This window comes from Vipera ursinii, assembly GCF_947247035.1.
Source record: "Vipera ursinii genome assembly, chromosome: 1".
Taxonomy (NCBI): Eukaryota; Metazoa; Chordata; class Lepidosauria; order Squamata; family Viperidae; genus Vipera; species Vipera ursinii.
Genome location: NC_139512.1, coordinates 183,706,958 through 183,728,725, shown reverse-complemented (window position 1 = coordinate 183,728,725; position 21,768 = coordinate 183,706,958). Strand labels below are relative to the sequence as shown.

Sequence of the window (21,768 nt, the reverse complement as noted above, 5' to 3'; positions counted from 1 at the left end):
GAGTATTGTAAAACAAAGGTTTTATCTGTTTTGTTTATGAATGGACAACAAATTTTGAACTGAGGGCCACATTCAATTTTGTTTGAGGGAAAGGGGACTGTACTTCATAAGTAAGTATGAGGACAGAGTAAATTATCAGGTATAAAAGAAGCCAAAAGATGGAGGCGAATACTTTAAGAAACATGACAGTCTAATAGACATTTAATATTACAGAATCAGATACAGTCCAAACCATATTGTAATCAGGTGGAACATTTGAAAAGATGCAATATAAAAGAAAAATATCAAAGTATGTCTGAAGTTTACTGTAATATATCTTTTAATTTAAATAAATTATTACTCTTTTATTTTGAGAACGCTTTACATAGCTTCTAGATTGATTATCAGAGAGAATAGAATAGAACAGAACAGAACAGAACAGAACAGAATAGAATAGAATAGAATCTGGAAGGGACCTTGGAGGTCTTCTAGTCAAGCCCCTGCTCAAGCAGGAAAACGTATATCATTTCAGACAACTGACTGTCTAGTCCAGACATGTCAAACACAAGGCCCGGGGGCCGGATGCGGCCCGCGAAGTGGTTTCATGTGGCCCGCAAAGCCATCCTGGAAACAGTGAGGGAACGACCCCCACTGCCTTGGCCCTGGCCCAGAAACCCTCCTCCTGCCAGAGACCCTCAGATCTGTCCCACTCCTGCCCAGGCCCCCATAGGCACCCTTGATGCGAACGATGTAGAGCTGGCCATGCCCACCCAGTAGGCCATACACACTTTAGCCACACCCACACAGTAGGCCACGCCCACCCAGGCCACACCCACCCGACCCCCTGAGGGCAACTGCAATGCTGATGTGGCCCTCAATGCAATTGAGTTTGACACCCCTGGTCTAGTCTCTTCTTAAAAACCTCCAGTGATGGAGCACCCACAATTTCTGGAGACAAAATGTTCCACTGGTTAATTGTGCTCACTATTAGGAAGTTTCTCCTTAATTCCATGTTGCTTCTCTCTTTGATCAGTTTCCAACCATTGTTTCTTGTCATGCCCTCTGGTACGTTGAAGAATAATTTGACCCCCTTTTCTTTGAGGCAGCCCCTCAAATACTGGAATACTGCTATCATGTCACTCCTGTTTCTTCTTTTCTTTAGACTAGCTAAATTCTGCAGCCATTCTTCATATGTTTTAGTCTCCAGGCCTTTGATCATTTTAGTTGCTCTTCTCTGAACGTTTTCCAAAGTCTCAACATCTTTTTTGTAGTATGTTGACCAAAATTGGTTGCAGTATTCCAGGTGTGGTCTTACTAAGGTTTTATAAAGTGGCACTAATAATTTGCATGATCTTGATTCTATGCCTCTGTTTATACAACCCAGGATTGTATTAGCTTTTTTTGGCTGCTGCCTCATGCTGCTGGCTCATATTCAAGTGATCATCCACTAGGACTCCTTGGTCCCCCTCACAGTTACTGTTTTTGAGCCAAGTCTTGCGTAATCTGTTCCTAAAAGCTTTGATTTTTTTCTGTCTAAATGTAAAAATTTCTTTTTCTCCACATTACAATTCATTTTGTTGGATAGAACCCATTGTTCAAGTTTGTCAAAATCTTTTTGGATCCTGAGCTTGTCTTCTGGGATGCTGGCTATTCCTGCCAGTTTAGCGTCATCTGCAAATTTGATGAGTTCCCCATCTATTCCCTCATCTAAATCATTTATGAAGATATTGAAGAATATGTCAGGGCCCACTTCAAAACCTCATTCCAAGAAAGCAGGACTCTTGGAACAGTTTCATTCCAAAAGGAACTTTTATTAGGAGAAGCTGATAGCAGGCATAATAGGCAGGATCTGAGGGTTTCCCACTCAGATCAATAGGTTCAAAGTCCCAAGCAAACCCCACCCCAGTAGTTCATCTGGTCAGTTTGAATGGGCCAATCCTCAGGTGTTAAGTCTGCTGTGGGAAAGGAGCTGATAATGGGGTCCCTTCCCATGCTTGTGAAGATGTTGTTGGGCCTTCCCTTCCCACCGAGAGATAAGCCAGATGGTTGGAGGCACTTTCCTTTCTCACCCCAAGGTAACATCAAGGGAGAGACAATTTAAAGAGTAAGTTTGTGGCAAAGCAGAGAAACATACCACAGAGCCTTCCCCCCTCCCCCTCAAGAGAATGGCAGAACCCTCAGAAAGAAATGAAGAAGAAATGAAATAAATCCTCCCCCCCCAGGGAAAGAATGGGTTCTGACACCATACTGGGCCTTGTGGTACCCCACTGCTTATTTCTCTCCATGTGGATGTAGTATCATTGAGGACTACTCGTTGAGTATGGTTTGTCAACCAGCTGCAAATCCATCTGGTGGTGATGTTGTCTATTCCACCTTTTTCTAACTTACCAAGCAGTAGGTTGTGGCCTACTTAGATGGGAAAAGATTTTGCCCCTAATTTTCAGTGGCAAATGAGAAGGAGACTGTAGGTGCAGTGAAACCTTAGGGTTCATCCAAGGTTTAACCATTGTTCACTAATGAGTGAGAAAATGAGGTTGTATTAGATTATCTCCCAGGTCCCTTCCAACTCTATTACTGTTAACTGTTAGCATCAGTAAATTCAGCTCTTCTGACCTTTGATGTATAGGAGAATGGAAGCTGGTAGAGAATTCTTGCTGCAGTCAATTTATTTGTGACATTTAGTAATTGACACTGCTATTTGATGATTGTCTAATATTTGGAATATATATTAAGGCATTCTTGATAAACATTGCAAACTGAATGATTGAAATTTACAAAGCATAGCATGGGAACATGCGTTTAGCTATTATATCAAGACGACTTCTGAAGGAAATCTTTCCTACTATCAGATTACTGTCTTAGATCAAAATACTGCTCAATGAGATAAAAGACCCTAAAATACAAAAGGTAATCCAACTGATCCATTTAATAATTGTCAGCCTTCTTTATTCAGAAATGCACCTTACTGTGCTGACAGTCTGGCTTTTTGAGAAATGTCTTACTATTGAGAAATTTGCATGTAGATGCAGTTATTATTTCTCTGTTGTCTTGCTGTGACCAAAGGTCTATTTCAGAGTTGAAATATAGTTTATATTGCTTGAATGTGGCGGCTATATAACTATGGGGTAATCAGTATAATTAAGGGATTTTGTTTTGTTTTATTTTTAATCTGAAGATGGCTCCAGGTGCTAGACTTCACAGATGCTTGCTGTTAACACTCTATGGCATTTCTATATGTACATTAAATTTGTTAGAATCTTGTAATGCCCTAGTATTATTCCAAGGGCTTAATCCAAAACTACTCTAGAAATAACTTTTACAAAGATAATGTTTCTTTTGGTGCTTTTTAAAGATGATACAGTAAGCACATCTCTTAGAAAAAAGTTTTAATTTAGCCAATTCTTTACAATATAATTGATAGGTTTCCTTTACAAAATAAAAAGGTTGGCATATGTAGATGCAGCACATATAGATCCCCTTTGATATATTACATCCTTTCCAAATTTTGCTTTAATGATTTGTTAATATTCACATTCTCTTTCTTAATACTTTCATTAGTGCAAATAAAAGGGTATTTTTGCTGCAGCCATCAAATATTCTATCTATTTTATCTTCCCATCCTTATATTGTCAGGTCATGAAAGGTTTTCAAATACAGTTGGTAAAAGAAACAAGAATAGGCTTTCAGAATTTCATGAGCAGCTCTCTTAGACAGTTCTTAATTCAGTGTGATGTTACTGAATCATAAGAATAAAGCATACAAAATACCCTCCAGTAGCACTGATGGGTCAGATGGAGATGTTTGTGCTCAAAGGAGGTGTAGGTGATAAAAGGTGAATTTGGAGAAGTGGCATGAAACCTCTTCCCAGGCCCCTTTAGCTCCTCTTCTCCAAGAGTGTGGTGCCAGAATTCAACAACAGATGGTGGAACCCAATTGTATATTACTATTATTCTACAGAACAAGTGGGTTCAAGAGGTTCATCATATCTGTTTTATATATGAAAGAAGTTTTGCCTCTGGGTTCAAGACAGTTGTTTTTCCTAGACCTGCTCATTCCTGCCTTATTCTTCCCCAAATTTAGAAAAAGCTGGACTTGGAAAGAACCAGGGAGATAAGAAATCTAACATTGCACTAAAGAGGCTCAGAGGAGGCATCATTCATACACATACACGCACTTGGGCACATGCACAAACTCTCATTTGCAGTCTCTTAATTCCTAGAAGACCAATCATATTTAACACAAGAATTCTAAGACTAAGAGCCAGATGAAGAAACAATCCTTCAGACCATCATAGAAAATTTCAGACCTTAGAGGAGTGTATTTTACCTTCTGGTAAAATAACTTTGAGCCTTTGTTGCATATGGTAATTGTCTTCTCTTTTTTATATGGAGAAGAAATCAAATATCATATTGATGGCTTTTACAAAGCAAACTTGATTCTTGTAAGCATGTGTGCTACAGTTGAAGAATGAAATAGCAAGACAAGAGAATGAAAGATTATTTTTGAAAATTTATATCCTGCCTTTTCTTTAGACGTTCAAGGTGGAATATATAGTGTTCCTCCTCCAGATTTTTCCTATAATCTTGTGAGGCACGCTGGGCTAAAATCACCTAGTGAAGGTAGATAACATTAGTTCTCCTCATCCTGGTCCTACTCCAGGTGCAACACCTTAACTCCTGCACCTTGAGAGCACTTCCAACAGTCTGGCCAAGTTGGTAATTTTTCTGGAAGATTTCTGAGAAGCCCTATGATGGTTCTTTTTTTTTAATCTTTGCTTATTTTTCGCAGCATTTTTGTAGGATTGAGCTCTAAATATTATTCCCTTTATGATACATAAAACAGTTTTGAAAACTGGAAGATGAGCTAGATACCTAGCTGTATACTAGTCATTGTAAATCATGGTGTTATTACTATAACCATATTACAATATCACCATAGGTACTTTACTCTTTTTTGCATTTTTAGTTGAAGTAACCTGATGATCATTGTTTTTTTTCTCTTGTTCTTTGTCATGTTTCGCCTCTATTTGTTATTACCTCCCTATTTTGCTCTCTAATGCAATAGAGGTACCCCAGCTTACTGACCTAAGCTTTGTTGATGTAAGTGATACAAGCATCGGCCTAAAGTGGACCCCAATAAATACTTCTGCCATTATTGGTTACCGCATCAAAGTAATTGCCACAGGAGAAACTGTCCCCATATTTGAAGATTTTGTGGATTCTTCAGTAGGATACTACATGGTTACAGGCTTGGAGCCAGGCATTGATTATGAAATCAGTGTAATCACACTCATTAATGGCGGAGAGAGTGTCCCTACTACGCTGATTCAACAAACGGGTGATTAATGAAAAACTACTGAATTAAAGTGCTGTTTCATGATGTCACTAGCTGCTTGGATGACAAGTAGAAATAGTTCCTTTACTGCTATTTTGCAGTGGGCACGATCAGTAGGTAATTTTTTATTTTAGTAGATGAAAATCAGAATACTCTGCATTACCACCCATTTACAATCATCTGAATTTGTCTTATTTAACTTGTGAATCTGCAATTGGAAGCCTCTGTTTTCATCAGATCCTATGTTACTAAGCTCTGATATTTGTACCTAGTTTTATGGAAACATGTAAGTTTCATTCTCATAACTTCCCTATCAGAGCGGGTAAACTATACAACCCAACATTCCTTGCTACATCAGTTTGATATGTGTGCAAAATTTTAGCATACATGATCCTTACATAGTGTTAGGATATTATAGTGGCCTAAATCTTGAAATAAATCCCCCAAATGATGTAGGGGGAAAAAATCTTCCTCCAAACACATGCTAGTGACAACTATGGCAGTATGGGAAGATTCTCGGTAGTGCATGTACCAAACATGACCTGAGAATTCATTATGCATGGCAGACTAGTGTTTATTCTATTTGAATGGATACTTCATCACAATGAAGTCATTGTAAAGTCCTAGAGACTTCAGAAAAGTTGTTTAGCCTCCTCTCCTGCATGTGTGTCAAATGTTATAAAAGAAGGTATGTACTGTTTCCTTCATTGTGCTGCCGTAAAGTAAATTGATCCTCTCATTTGATACTCTCAAAAATTGCATTATATAGATTCAAAGGATCTCAGTGCCTTTCTGTGAAGAAAAGCAAAATAATAGTAATAATATAAGGCATAATTAGAGTCTATAAAGGCTGGAATGAGAGGTTAAAGATGCTTTACAACATGTTTTGGTTTACGTGGAATTAAAGATAGAAGGTTAGAAGGTTATTTGCATGTGTTTGGCTCAATAGTGGATTTTCTTTGTGCATGAGCTTGCATTTTTTGAATCAGTATTGAATCTATCTCTGCTTCTTCTGAAAATATATGTTTTTTTTAATTCAGCTGTTCCTCCACCAACGGATCTCCGTTTCACCAATGTGGGACCTGATACTATAAGAGTAACCTGGACTCCACCAGCTTCTATTGAATTGAGCAGCTTCTTGGTTCGCTTCTTACCCATGAAAAACAAGGAGGATGTTGCAGAACTTTCCATTTCACCTTCAGACAGTGCCGTGGTTTTAACAAGTAAGAAGCTTCTTCAAATTGAAACCACTTGATCTTATACTGTTGATCTTTTGGGAGATGTTTGAAAGGTTAAGTGCCTGACTTTAGTTACCATGAATTTTCTTCCACTTTTTATAATCAGCTGTAACATTCTATAGAAATAGTTGAATTTTCTGAGAGAAAATGGCACTAATTTATGGCACTATAAATTAGAAGAGATAACATATTGAATTATAAGGTAGCATAGCTATTGTATAGCTCTCTACATATATTTATTCCTATAGGGTTTATCTAGCCTTCAGATATCTTTTTTTTCAAAGTAGAGAAATTGGTTTATCATTCATTGAGCCAAAGTTCTCATCTTTCTTCATGATTGGCCATATAATTTAGAAAAATCTGGAAAGTGAGCAGTTAACTATTTTTTGCCTTCCTCTTTTACTTGATAAAGGTAAAGGTAAAGGTTCCCCCGCACGTGCGTGCTAGTCGTTTCCAACTCTAGGGGCCGGTGCTCATCTCCGTTTCAAAGCCGAAGAGCCAGCGCTTGTCCGAGGACGTCTCCGTGGTCATGTGGCCGGCATGACTAGGCGCACGGAACGCTGTTACCTTCCCACCGTAGTGGTCCCTATTTTTCTACTTGCATTTTTACGTGCTTTCGAACTGCTAGGTTGGCAGAAGCTGGGACGATTAATAGGTGCTCACTCTGTTACATGGCACTCGGGATTCGACCCGCCAAACTGTCGACCTTCTGATTGACAAGCTCAGCGTCCTAACCCACTGAGCCACCGCGTCCCTTACTTGATATGGATTAAAAATAATTGAGAAGTTTCCACTTCAAAAGTTTTCAATTCAGTTTGTTGAGATACTGACTTGCCTTTAATAATTAGCTTATGATAGCATTTTTCACTAATAACATAATTTCTCAGAGGTTGTTTGGCTACTGCCTTTCTTAACCTTTTGACCCTGCAATAAAATTATATTCAGGACTCAGGGAACTCTTTTATAAAAACGGCAAAGAATACATATCCTTCACAATACAATACAATTCACATTTCACCTGCACAACCCATGTTTTTTGTTTAAAACAATAGAGAAGTGGTAGGCTGGCAGCTGAGTCATGGTGTGTTTAAATTTCCATTACTGTAGGTGCTAGCAACTTCAAAAAACAATGTTTGAATCTTTTTATAATTTAACTGCTATTTATTTTATGCAGTATTAAATGAATGATGGAAAGAATTATAAATTCTATTCAAATTGAAGAGGTGGTGGTGAGACCCCTCCTCAAGAAGCTTGCCCTGTTTTAAATAACTATCGTCCGGTATCCAACCTTCGCTTTTTGGCGAAGGTTGTTGAGAGTGTGGTGGCGCATCAGCTTCCTCTGTTCCTGGAGGAAACTGATTATCTTGACCCGTACCAATCGGGCTTCAGGCCCGGGTATGGCACGGAGATGGCATTGGTCACGCTGGTGAATGATCTCTGGCGGGCTCGGGACAGGGGATGTTCCTCTGTCCTAGTCCTGTTAGACCTCTCAGCGGCTTTTGATACCATCGACCATGGTATCCTACTGCGGCGTCTCAGGGGGTTGGGAGTGGGAGGCACTGTTTTACAGTGGTTCTCCTATCTCCTGGGCCGCTCGCAGTCGGTGTTGATGGGAGGGCAGAGGTCCGCCCCGAGGTCTCTCGTTTGTGGAGTTCCTCAGGGGTCGGTCCTCTCTCCCCTCCTTTTCAACATCTATATGAAGCCGCTGGGCGAGCTCATTTGTGGTTTCGGAGTGGGGTATCATCAGTATGCTAATGATACCCAACTTTTTCTTTCCACCCCGAACCAACCCAGTGATGCCCTCGACATGAGGTGGTCCGGGTTTGGATGGGGAGAAACAGGCTTCGTCTCAACCCTGCCAAGACTGAGTGGCTGTGCATAATGGCATCTCGGGTTAACCAGTTTGTTCCATCATTAATGATGGGGGGGGTGAGGTGTTACCCCCCGTTGATAGGGCTCTCAACTTGGGCGTCCTCCTTGACTCCCGGCTCAATTTTGAAGACCATATAGGAGCCGTGACCAGGGGAGCTTTTGCCCAGGTTCGCCTGGTGCACCAGTTGCGGCCCTATCTGGGGCCACACAGTCACCCATGCGCTCGTGACCTCCCGGCTAGACTACTGCAATGCTCTCTACATGGGGCTGCCCTTGAGGACCACTCGGAGGCTTCAACTGGTGCAGAATGCAGCCGCGTGAGTTGTGATGGGAGTTTCCCGATACTCCCGTGTAACACCTCTTCTCCGCGAGCTGCATTGGCTTCCAGTTGACCTCCGAGTGAGATTCAAGGTGCTGGTGATGACCTATAAAGCCCTAAATGGCTTGGGTCCGGATTATCTGAGGGAGCACCTGCTGCCTGCATCAACTTCCCATCGTCCTGTGCGCTCCCACAGGGAGGGCCTTCTTAGGGTACCGCCGGTGAAGGATTTCCAGCGGGTGACTCCCAGAGAGAGGGCCTTCTGTGTGGGTGAACCTGCCCTTTGGAACCAACTTCCAATGGAACTTAGGACTGCCTCCGACCTCCGCTCATTCCGCCGGGACCTGAAAACCTGGCTCTTTGAGCTGTCGGGCCTAGACTGAGGGGTTTTAATGTTTTAACTTTTTAAACTTTGGACTTTAAATTTAATTAATTGTTTTAATTTTTTTAAAACTTTTGTATGGTATGATTTTAATTGCCCTGTAAACTGCCCTGAGTCCTACGGGAATAGGGCGGTATATAAGTCTAAATAATAAATAAATAAATTCAATTGAGTTTAAGGAAATTCTTATAGATAAAGCACCTTAAGGCAATGGCTGGGTATCATAATCCCAAGGAACAGAAGTGTATGGAGAGATTTGGGGTTAGGAATGAAAATGATTTTGGCTAATAATTGGATATCATTGTGGCTGTAATCTTTCAGATCTCCTTCCTGGCACAGCATACTTGATCAAGGTCTACAGTGTATATGAACAACATGAGAGTAAACCTCTGAGTGGAGAGCAGAAAACAGGTCTGTGAAACAACAAATATAACTGTTTCTTTAATTTTTGCTTGGAAATAAAACCATTTTATACACACAAAGGGAGAGAGAGACAGATATAGATAAAGATAGATAGATAGATAGATAGATAGATAGATAGATAGATAGATAGATAGATAGATAGATAGATAGATACACACATATACTTTTTATGATTGTACCATCATTTTAGCTAGAGTATCTCCCCCTCGATATGATTTCTATTTAGATATTGTAAAACATTGTAAAATATGGGACTTAGACCATAATTAGCAAGGTTTCAGCTGGAAACTAAGCAGGGGCCTTCAGACAATACGGGAATTAGATTTACAGAAATAAGTCCTTTTCCAAAATGAACATGGTTTCAATCTTTCAGCAATCTAGCGTGGGTTAAATTATTCCTGTTTACAATGGTTGTAGGTATATGTAGTTTTTGCAGAAAGACATAAACCAGTTATTGAAGTTTGGGTTTCTATTGTATTTTCTTTTGAAACAGGTCTTGATTCCCCCACTGGACTGGATTTTTCAGAGATAACAGCCCATTCTTTCACTGTCCATTGGATTGCCCCTCGTGCCCCCATCTCTGGCTATAAAATACGCCATCACCTTGAACAAGGTGGAAGTAGACCCAAAGAAGTCCGTGTTGCACCATCTCGCAACTCCATCACTCTCACAGATCTGATTCCAGGGTCAGAGTATGTGGTTAGTGTATCTGCCTTCTATGGCAAAGAAGAGAGTTTACCCTTAATTGGTCAGCAAAGTACAGGTAAGAGCTAAATAACAAAAATAATTGCAAATTATTACTGTCTTCACCTGCCAAATCAGATTCCACTTTTGAAAAAAAAATCTCTTTCCAAAAATTGAATTAGCAAGTTGAATCAGAAACTTCATTTTAATGGGTTTGGATGTGGTATAAAAACACAAGAACCTAAATGTTTAAAAATGACTTTTGAAAAATGAAAAGATACATTGTTAGCAGCTTAATTTATATAGGGATAGAAACTTCTTCAAGTTTCTTCTGAATCTATCACTACAAGCTGTGATCCAGCCCTATATGTCTGCTTGCTCTCTGTTCAACATAAAAATGAAAAATGTGGCAGCATCTGCAGTCAATGAGCCACAGAAACTTGGAACATACTCTAGTGACATTAAACACAACAACAAGAAGAAAGTGCTTTAAGTGGTTGTGAAGGGTATGAATAAGATAAGGAATATCTGAATCTATTTGTGGAATACCAGTTTAAAATATTGAGACTGTGCAGATACTGAAAATGATTCAGATGAAGTATTTTGGACCTCACATGAACACAGGACCTCTCTGCTATTAATGTTGCAGTGTTTTTTCCCCCCAGACTTATTAATCAATAGTAGAGAGGTGCTGTGAGTGAGATGAGAGAATGAAAGTTGAGAGGCTCTGCCAACTCCCATTCAGACTCTATGGGCCAGTGTGTAACCTTGTACTGCACTTGTGTTTTGATGCTGCAGCATACCTTGTAAGACACTTGGGTGCTTGCATGTACTGTATGTGATACCTGAATTGTTTCATAAATAATTTTAAAGCATGCATTCCTTAATTGTGCAATAAGACTTTAGTGATCATTATGTGGTACAGTTTTGTGCAGGACAAGGCAACTGTACTATTTTGGAGGGTGGGGGATAAATTGGACCCCAAAGGCACTAAAGAATCAATGATGTACCTTGAAATTGGCAGAGTTGAAAGTTCAGCCCATTTGGGCTTCCTCAAATAGGTATGCAAAGCCTACCCATACTTATTTGCATCTTAATTGCTTTACAAAGAGGAGGAAGACTCCCATATCTGAAAATTACCCCTTTGCCACTGAATTTTGGTAGCGTGATTTGGGGAACTTTGAACTCTGCAAAAATGAATCTAGACAGCTGTATATAGTATAACAATTAAAACATGAATGAGATAAATATTAATCATTGGTTTTTTTAAAAAAAAAACATCCCTAGTTTCTGATGTCCCAAGAGATCTACATGTGACTGCTACTGGCCCCACTAGTCTAGTCATCTCCTGGGATGCACCTGCTGTTACAGTTCGATACTACAGGATCACATATGGAGAAACAGGTGAGTACTATTGGATGCTGATATTTGTAAGAAAAGATTAGCTTTCAGCTGAAAAAAATAAAGGGAGGTTAATAGCAATACATAAAAATCAATGATACCTGGCAGTGGAATATGAGTTAGATAGGTGATAAAGGGTGTTTTTTCTTTCTTTCAAGAACATCTTCCTTTCTACTTTTTTAAAATATCAGTAACACATAGCAAATCTGAATCTAATATGATTTGAAATTATGACTCAATCTTAGTATAATTATAATGTACAGATTCATATTGTTTGATCATAATTTTAATACAAATACAGAAGCAGTTAATGGATGACTTCACACATTACAATTTAAACTGTAGATGTCAGGTGCAAGCAACCAAGAACCACAGGCCCAGTGCTTTTTTTCTATTAAAAAAAGGTGCCGGAACACTCATCTTGGCGGGTGCAGTGGGGCCAGCTCTATACGGCAGGGCTGTGCAAGCTACATTAATTGAACACATAGCACACATCACAAATCAGATTCCTCTTTAATGCACTATTTCTTTGCATGACCGTAGGACATTAGGAACGCAGTTACGTTCTTATGCTTCCAAAGCATTCTTCCTTATCTTCCTGGTACATTGATCACCATAAAAATACTCAAGGTCTCTTGGCATAAGAATAAGTATGGTATTTAAGGAACGCAATAGAAAGCACTCACAATGTACAATGTATTTAAATTTCATTTTGTTTGAGGCAGCTTCTTATAAAAGAATTGCCATTAAATTATTTTAATAAAATAATCTAAATCAATTTTTCACTTGATTTCAAATTAAATGAATTACATTGGTTGACAATGAGATTTTTTTTAGTACAATTGCCAAATGCAATAAACTGGTTTTAGGTATATGTGTGCACTAATTATTTCAACACCAATACATTTTAACAACATATTCTAAATGTAAATGAATGCAAATGCAAATTATACAAATTATACAAATTAAATTTCTGGGAGTCTACCTCTGTGAAGATCTGACCTAGAAAGTTAACACAACTCAGGTGGCTAGAAAGGCCCAACAGAGGCTTCACTTTCTTAGGGTCTTGCGGAAGAACAGGGTAGAACAACAGCTAATGACCCTCTTTTACCGGTCTACTATAGAGAGCGTCCTCTTGTATGGTATTGTGGTTTGGTATGCTGGTCTGACAGCAGTGGACAGGAAAGTATTACAGAGGGTAGTGAGCACAGCACAAGACATTGTAGGCTGTTCCCTGACACCACTGGATGACATCGCCAGGGCTCGTTGCCTTGGAAGAGTGAGGAAGATTCTCAGGGATGACTCACACCCTGGACGGTATCTCTTTACTCTCCTACCATCCGGTAGGAGATATAGGAATATAGCCAGCCGTACCAACAGGCTGAAAAATAGCTTTTATCCGTGGGCTGTTAGGCTTTTAAATGGGACATAATCTTATGCAGAATTGACTTGGGAGGCCGGTGTGTGGTGTAGTTGGTTCACATAGTGTGGTGGGATGGAGGGTTTGTTGTCACTGTGTGTTGGGGGGAGAGAGCACGGGGGGGGGGAGGCTCAGCTAATCTCAATATACACATGTTGTACTTTGACAATAAAGGTTTATTTATTTATATACAATTTTTTGTGCAAAAATAAAACAAAATAACATATTTGAGACCTGTTATCATTAGTCATCCTTAGATAAAAAATAATTCCATCATCCAAAACTTTGTTATACTGTATTTAACAAACAGATGCTTTGGAATTAAAAAAAAAGACTGACTACATTTGATTGTGTATCACCATGGCATTAAAACAAAATTCGAACAGTATATGAAAAATAAAGGTTCCCTAAACATCTGCTGGCTATATCCATACATTTTCCTTGATAGCACTCTATTGCTTTCTTTTTAGCATTTTTTTCAACTTCCCAGCTTAAAAAAGGCAAGGCGTCCTGCACCAGGAGCTGAAAGTTTGTTTAAGCAGGTTGCTAGGCAACCTGTTCACACTCGTCCCTTCTTACCCTCCCACTTTTGAATTAGCCCATGCAGAACGTGTTTTCTTCAATTTGAGCCATCTGAAGGCCCGTTGCTGCAATGAATTCTGTTGCTCTGCAATCTGGCTGCCTCGTTGGTGTGCTGCTGAGGAGAATTTGGCTCTCCGGAAAAGTTTCCTTCAACTTTTTTTTGTGTGTGTGCAAAAAAAAGGTGCTGGAATGCCGTTCTGAATGTTCTATGGGGGGGGAAGCCCTGCACAGGCCCAAACAGATATTTAATTGTTGATCGCCTATATTACTAGAATCTCAGTAGACTGTCTGCCCTCTCTTGAGAAATGGCAGATGGAGACCCAAAAGTTTAACTTCAGATGGTTCCTCTCTTGAACCCATTCCAAGCTGGAATGTCTCTTTACTCCCCATAGAAGGGTTCCCTCTCCTTCAGCCAGAAATGGCTCTTCATTGTTAGAAAATAGCAGTAATTACTTTGGATATCTGCTGGGTATAATTCATGGATAAAGGATTTCAATAACTAAGGCAGATTATTAGTTTAATGATACATTTAGAGCTGAACTGTTGGAATTTTAAGAAAACTTTCAAAATAAATTTTGAGGTATCTTTGATGCAAGTTATTTTACAGGAGCCAAGGACTTGGTTAAATTATTCATTCTGGTTTTTCAGATATTTTATAGTTTAGTTAGAAGATTCCACTAAAACATTAATTGCTGTGGCTGGATCATAACAGTATATGCATTTTTTCTCTTATAGGAAGTTAATGAAAAGTGAGAGCCACTTTGGTGTAACGATTAAGACATTAGGCTTGAAACTGGGAAAATGTGAGTTCTAGTTCCACTTGGGCACAAAGCCAGCTGGGTAAATTTGGGCCAGTTACTCTCTCTCAGCACTAGTAAGCAGGCAATGACAAGACTTTGGAAAAACCTTGCCGAGAAAACTGGAGGGACTTGTCCAAGCAGTGTCAGCGAATTGAACAGAGGGGGGAAAACTGGAAAGCATTTCAAGATGATGATGAGGAGGAAAAGGAATCTCTAATTGTTTTGCACTATAACCCCCAGGTGGCAGTGGGCCTGTTCAAGAGTTCACTGTTCCTGGTCATGTCTCCACTGCTACGATTCCTGGTCTTAAGCCTGGAGTAGATTATACCATTACTGTGTATGCTGTCACTGGACGAGGGGACAGTCCTGCCAGCAGCAAACCTGTCAGCATAAATTACCGAATAGGTAAATCTGGTTTCTTTTTGGATTAAAGAGATAAGCAGTCTGTTGCCTTCATTTAATCGTTTATATGCTCAGAGTTTTTTCTATTTGCTCTGATCATTTGCAACTTATTGAAAATATTTATATCTTGCTTTTATGGTGTACTGAAATGTTTTGCAACAGTAAATGAAAACATGTTTTTCTTTCTGGGTCTTTTTAATTAGATCAGAATGGTTGATAATTATTTTAATTTTTAAAATTGTCATTATCATTTGAAAGGATCCAAAGAAATTGAAACAGGCACCTAAGAGAGATACAGACAAAGTAGAATAGGAAAGGCAAGAATAAGTGTTCCTAATGGTAAACTTTAGTAGAACCAGTTGCCAAGAAAGTTAATGAGTAAGGTAACACTAAAGCAAATTTTTAAAAAAATTGGGGGAATTTGTAATCGGAGCATCAGTAACTAACACCATTGGCTTTAGAATGATGAAAGATCTCCAAAAATTGCTACCACATTATCCTAAGCTGAATGAGAGCAATGTTAGGTGTAACTGAAATAACTGAAGTACTAGCTATAAAGTAATATTGCTTATAGTTAACATATATTTTTGCTCATCAAATTAAAATGGCATGAAATACAGGGAACTAAACTATAAAAATGTGCAAAGAAAGCATTAACTAAAACAAAAGAAATATGTTAACTTTAATTTTTTTAATAAACAATGTTTAATAAAAACAATACATTTTAAGATGGTACCTTTACAAAGCTGCCATAAGGCATCTGAAAAAGAACTGTATGAAGAACATTTGTTCTCTATATTAGCTTTCTGCATAGTCTCTCATGGTGGGGCATTCTGAGTATTTAAAATTGATAAGAAGATTCAGTTGATACAACCAGGAATTAATATAGAGTAACATGATGCTATATATTCCTTTGGCTATCAGTTTTATTGAATAATTGCAGTGATAGTTTTCACTTCTAGCTCTCTATTTTAAAATTGCACTTTCATAATTTTTAATGAGCTTAAATTTGTGCTTCACTGATTCTTGTTATATTGAAATTGTGATTCTTGAATCTGTTTTTTGTGCTTCACCAAGAGGCATTCTGACCAAAGGTATGAATAAGAATAAGAATATATTAGGATTTAAGAACATTGGAGCCTGAAGGACAAAATCTGATATAGAAAGTTAAATTTTCATATGCAGAGGTTGATACACCATCACAGCTACAAGTTACTGATGTTCAAGACAACAGCCTTACTGTGCGGTGGCAGCCTTCTTCTTCCCCAGTGACTGGTTATAGAGTGACAGCTACCCCCAAGGATGGCCATAGCCCCACAAAAACTAGAGTTCTTTCTGCAGGTAAGCACAAAGAAATCACAGGAAACAGGATGCAATCTGAGTATTTCAATGAAAGTAAGAAAACTCTAATTTTAATTTGACTTGCTTGTAAGTATTATGTGGGATTATGTGTCATTTTTCGGATAGATGAAACCCATCAAGAGAACATTGAGGCAAAATTCTTCCTTAAAGAACATTTATTCGGGAAACAAAGTATCGGCACTACATAGTTGAACCCCAAAACTAAATTCCCTTTCCCTGGATACAAAGTAACAAAATACAATTCCCACCCTCAATAAACTGCCATAAATCACATTCCCCAATTAGCTTAAGTGTGGGCTTTTTCGTCAGCTCCTCAGCCCCCAAAAACGTTATCAGCTTGTCCTTTGGTTCCCACAGCAGTGTTATTATTATGGCTAGCTGAGCTTACATCCCAACACCACTACCCCTGCTGCACCTGATTTCTATAAGCAAGAAAAAACATGTTAAAGGAGAAGAGAAAATGGCTGCATTTTCATCAGTTGTCAGAGCAGGAACATCCAATATTAGCAGCCGGTCCACCTTACAAAAAGGGGCAATCCCTAACCTATGATTTTGTTTGAATTGCAGGATTGTCCTTTTTATTTTTTTTTAATTAGTATTTTTGTCTACTCATCAAAACAATCTCTTGTAATCCAAGTACAATCTTGACTATTTTGGTATTATCTATTTCAGGCCTCTTAAAAATGTCCATATTTCTTCAATCTTATTCTTGCTTCTTCCTTTGCCATGTCATTTTTCGCTTCTTTGCCTCAGGGTCATCAAAGCATTCTTGTGTTGTTATATCATATTGAAGTAGCCTCCAGTCTCCATTTTTGAAGGATTGAGGAGTCTGTTAACAGCACCAAATCTTATTATTTTCACCTCTTGAGATAATTGTTCTGGACTGAATAAATTTTTTCCAGCTGTTTCCCATTATGGTCTTCAAAAGTCTGTATTTGTTGAATATTTAATTCTTCTGCCAATGTATTTACTGGTTCAATTTCTTCTGTTAAGTTCTGTCCCAATAAAATATTAGTTGTAGTCACAGTTTGAGTTTGTTTCTTCGAGATGCTTTCTAATTCTTTTCCAAAAGCTCTTATTTCATCGCCAGCTGTAGAAAGGAACTGATACATTTTATAAGATATTTCCCACATAGCATAGATTTCTTTTTGAAATTCTTCCATGTTGGAGTTTCAGATCTGGTGTTCAAGATTAATCTTATCTTGTTTTTCTTAAATATTTTCTTGATTTTTTTTTAAAGAGAAAGTAAGATTGCAATTTTAGATTGAGCCACTGGGTGTCACCCAAGTACTGTGAAAGTTCTTTCTTTTTTCAACTTTTTTTTAAAAAAAACCCTGGGCTTGCTCAGCATTTATTTGAAGGGAGGGTTGAATTCCCCCCTCCCTCTCCACAGGGGGGAAGGTACTTAGCAGCTTATTTAGGTGAAAAGAAGAAGATTAAGGTATAAGAGAGGAATCTTAACCCCGTCTCTTCCACGCTGCTTTAATGTTGCCTGATGGTAAGTTTGACTTTGGCTGTCTGCAGCCTAGTAACTGGCCATATTACTGGCCATATTACGTCTGCCGGTACAAAGGGAATGCAGGCACTAACGAGGTGGGTGGGTTTGTGGCTCCCCTGTGTTTCTGCAAAAGCCCCTTCTATCTGATCACCCCTCCAAGGCGGCTCTTCCACCCTTTTAGGACCCCCCAGTGATGCAAAACTGGACATGGAAGACGAGAGCCATCCTCCAGATGTCCATGTCAGCTGGCTTGGCAAACCAGAAATCAACACTTTTTTTTTAAATCTAGAGGATTTAAAAAGCAATGTATGTTAGGCATGGGGACCCACTCTTTAAAGGGGAAAAAAGGAAATACATCTTACTATATTTGAAACTTGGAATACCAGCAGTTGCTACCATCTACCTAAAGGTCATAAAGACTGAAGTCATGGGTTATATATAAGCAAGCTAGTCCAATATTTGATGCAACTTCCCAACATTGGGCAGATTTTGAGATGTTCTAAAACAGGAATTGTTGTTTCAAGACGCACTAAAAGAATGCTTGCCAAAAATGTAGGTCTTGTTAATCATGTAATTTATACATAATTAAAACTTCTGATGACAATCTGTTTTTAAAAACACTGAAACACAATGGATACCATTGACTATTTCTAGAGAAAAGTATTTCTGCATTTACATTATCAAAATATTTGTCACTGTGAAATCTGTTAAAATTGTTTCTTTTGCTTTGAAACATTGTCTATGCAAAATAATCCTATCCCAGGATTATTTAGAACTACTTGTCTTTCTTCTTGATGGACAACTGAATAGCTGAGATGGTTAAGACAAAAAGAGACTATATATAAATATATATTTCTTTTTTGCAGAACAAACAGAAGTCACAATTGATGAACTACAACCTACAGTTGAGTATGTGGTTAGCGTCTATGCTCAAGGGCCAAATGGAGAAAGCCAGCCTTTGGTTGAGAAAGTTGTTACAAGTATGTAAATTCACATTTCCCATATTTCATAATAGGAGAACAATGTCTACAAATATCTAAATCTTTTGGAACATGTTTATTATCAAAATTTTGAGAAAATGGCAAAAACAATACTATTCACACAGTTAAGTCATTTTTACCACAAACTGCTTAAATTAAAATTAAAACTAAAATTATAAGTGTTAAAATTATTAATTGATAAATAATTTGGAAAAGATAATCTGATTGAAAAAAACAGTTATTTGTGTACTATTTACAGTGCAACATTTTTTATTTTTGTATTTATCAAATTCAATATAGCTGCTCACTCCAGTAGACTCTGGACATCTTACAAAATAAAATATTATTTGGGGTATAGATACGTAGGTCATATGTCTTAACTTTTTTATTCTTCTCAGGAGCAGCAAATAAGTAATAAAAGGGACCTAGAAAATACGAAGAAACTTAAATCCAGGATTTAAAATAGGAGCATTAAGGGGGGGGGGGTTAAACCAAAATTTGCCTTTGTTTGACACAAAATCAAATAAAATAACCTGTTTAGGATTTATTGCTACTCACACTGAAGCTGTCATCTCACAAATAAATAGGTGAGCAGTAGCAATAGGCTGCAGTCTTAACTGGAAATAAGCCCACTGAACAAAAGGGAACTTCCATTCAAGGTAACTGTAAGATAACCCTGTAATCAATTAGCTGTGATGTAAGTGTCTTTGTGTGGTATTCTAGGGAAGAGAAAAATGAATTATATTTCTTGATGTGCAAAAACAAGAATGCTTTGCTTATAACGAGAGCGCGTTGTGCTACCCCAAATCTGCTTTGCGTCCTCCTCTGCTTAACCTTTCACCATTAATTTGCCTAACAGACATTGACCGTCCTAAAGGACTGGCATTCACTGCAGTGGATGCTGATTCCATCAAAATTGCTTGGGAAAGCCCACAGGGGCAAGTCACCGGATACAGGGTGACCTACTCAACCCCTGAGGATGGAATCCAGGAACTATTCCCTGCTTCAGATGGTGAAGACGACACTGCGGTGCTACATGGCCTCAGGCCGGGTTCTGAGTATACTGTTTACATTGTTGCCTTGCACAATGACTTGGAGAGCCTACCTTTGATTGGGACCCAGACCACAGGTACACATGAAATATGTCACCTGGTGGCCATGATAGCTGTCCCTTCTTGTGAAGGAATCCAGTTGCAACTAATTATCTATGAAGTGCAGTGGTGAGGTATGGGGTAGGAGAAACATCAGTGGATGATTATAAGGAGGATTAATAGAACCAAAACTTTACTGTGCAACATGAGAGATATGAAATCACACATAAACTTCCACATCCATGCACAAACAAAACAAAAATGTTTTTATGGTCAGATTTTTTTTGTTTCTTCTCTCAGTTTCCAAGCTTCCCTCTTTCTGCAGCTGATAGAATAACTCAGATATTATATATCTATATGTAATATATGTGTCTCTATATATAATAATATATTTCAGCTGTAGTATACATTTGAAGGGACATAGGTGGCGCAACAAGAAATAGATCTGGATTTATGACATTTGTGTGAGCATTTTTTTTATTTTTGTAAGCAAGAATTTCCTCTGGTTCAAATCCTGATCACAATAATTGGGACAGGATACTTTGTATTTCCTTTTCTTAAACAAATGTTATATGCAATTGTTGCAATTTTCAGAATTTTGAAAACATTTTTGCAGTGATCTCCCAAAATGGCTATTACTATAAATTTTAATCTAATCGTAACATTGATGATATGGTGACTGTGACCAGTCTCAAAAGTTTCATTTTCCAGGAAGAAAATGGATGGGTTGCTTTGCACTTTCACCTTTAGTCTACTACAGGGATCCCCAATCTATGGGTCACTTATTGGCCATTGGGCCGTGGGAATGGCTGGCGAGTGTGCGCATGTGTGCGTGCACCTCCCACTCACGCTAGTGCCACTGTGCAGGTGGTAACCCCATTTGTGCATGCGTGGGGCGCTAGCACCGCCACCAGTATCACATGGGTGCTAGCAGCTTGTTTGCGCGTGTGCGTGGGTGCTAGTGGCCTGTTTGCTCATGCACACTGGTGCTAGTGGCCCACTTATGCATGCATGTGGACGCTATTGCCGCCGCTGTGTACGTGCCCATTTGCTTCATGTGTGTGTGTGGGGCTGTGCGCAGGTGCATTTCCGCCAAGCCAGAAGGGTTGGGGAGCTCTGGTCTATTACCTCTACTCTGCCAATTTACTTTGTCATTTTTGGAGCATGTATATGTCCATGTACAGATTAAGTTCTGGTGTAATGGCTCACTTGTTATTTTGTGTTGTGGAACACTGTTTTATGATCTCAAAAGAGATAAATTTTGTTTTGAAATTTACTGCCCTATATTCAATAGGAAAGAAGGTTTAAACTAGTTTCTAGCTTTCATTTACAATGCATGAAAACTTTCAAAAAACTGTTGTAACTGTAACATAAAATTAAAATACTGAATTGATAGTAGTTAAAAGACTTAGATGGCTTTTTGTATTACTGAGTTCTTTCCATATAATCTCAATTTGTAATTCTAAATTTAACAGCAATCCCACCTCCTACAAATCTGAAATTTATTCAGGTGACTCCAACAAGTCTCACAGTAACTTGGACTGCACCAAATGTGAAGCTTACTGGATATCGAGTGAGAGTAAATCCCAAGGAAAAGAATGGCCCAATGAAAGAAATTAATCTTGCTCCAGATAGCACATCTGCTGTTATCTCTGGACTAATGGTAATGCTTTTTTATTATTGTTGATTTTATGTACTTATTTTGCAGCAATTTAAAATATAGTGGGAGAAAAATATAACTCATATACAGTTTTATATATATTTAGAAAATCAATTGGACTAAAAGATAATTATTTAGAAGACATAAATTATACATGAACATTTCCCCTCTTGTTTTTCATCCTTCATAATTACCATTAATCTTTTGAAGGAAAAGATTACCCATCTTTTAAAGGTAGTATAAAAACATTCACATATGTAGCATGTTGTATAGGGCAGGGCTTTTCAACCAGTGGTACGTGTACCACGTGGTAGCAAGCACCTGGCTGGTGGTACATGGCG

At 38.5% G+C, this 21,768-nt stretch overlaps 1 protein-coding gene across 6 annotated transcripts in view; it reads left to right on the top strand.

The window, feature by feature from the left end:
* FN1 (fibronectin 1) overlaps window positions 1–21,768 on the top strand; it is a 160,757-nt gene that overhangs the window by 117,897 nt on the left and 21,092 nt on the right. For 3 of the 6 annotated variants that reach the window (XM_083354333.1, XM_083354332.1, XM_083354331.1), the window contains exons 26-35: window positions 5,044–5,316; window positions 6,354–6,536; window positions 9,446–9,535; window positions 10,041–10,310; window positions 11,519–11,635; window positions 14,675–14,839; window positions 16,022–16,177; window positions 18,563–18,676; window positions 19,536–19,805; window positions 21,243–21,430. In XM_083354333.1, the coding sequence (XP_083210459.1) occupies window positions 5,044–5,316; window positions 6,354–6,536; window positions 9,446–9,535; window positions 10,041–10,310; window positions 11,519–11,635; window positions 14,675–14,839; window positions 16,022–16,177; window positions 18,563–18,676; window positions 19,536–19,805; window positions 21,243–21,430 (1,826 nt within the window). The remainder of the gene's footprint in view (window positions 1–5,043; window positions 5,317–6,353; window positions 6,537–9,445; window positions 9,536–10,040; window positions 10,311–11,518; window positions 11,636–14,674; window positions 14,840–16,021; window positions 16,178–18,562; window positions 18,677–19,535; window positions 19,806–21,242; window positions 21,431–21,768) is intronic. The other 3 variants (XM_083354335.1, XM_083354334.1, XM_083354336.1) reach the window with 3 other exon arrangements.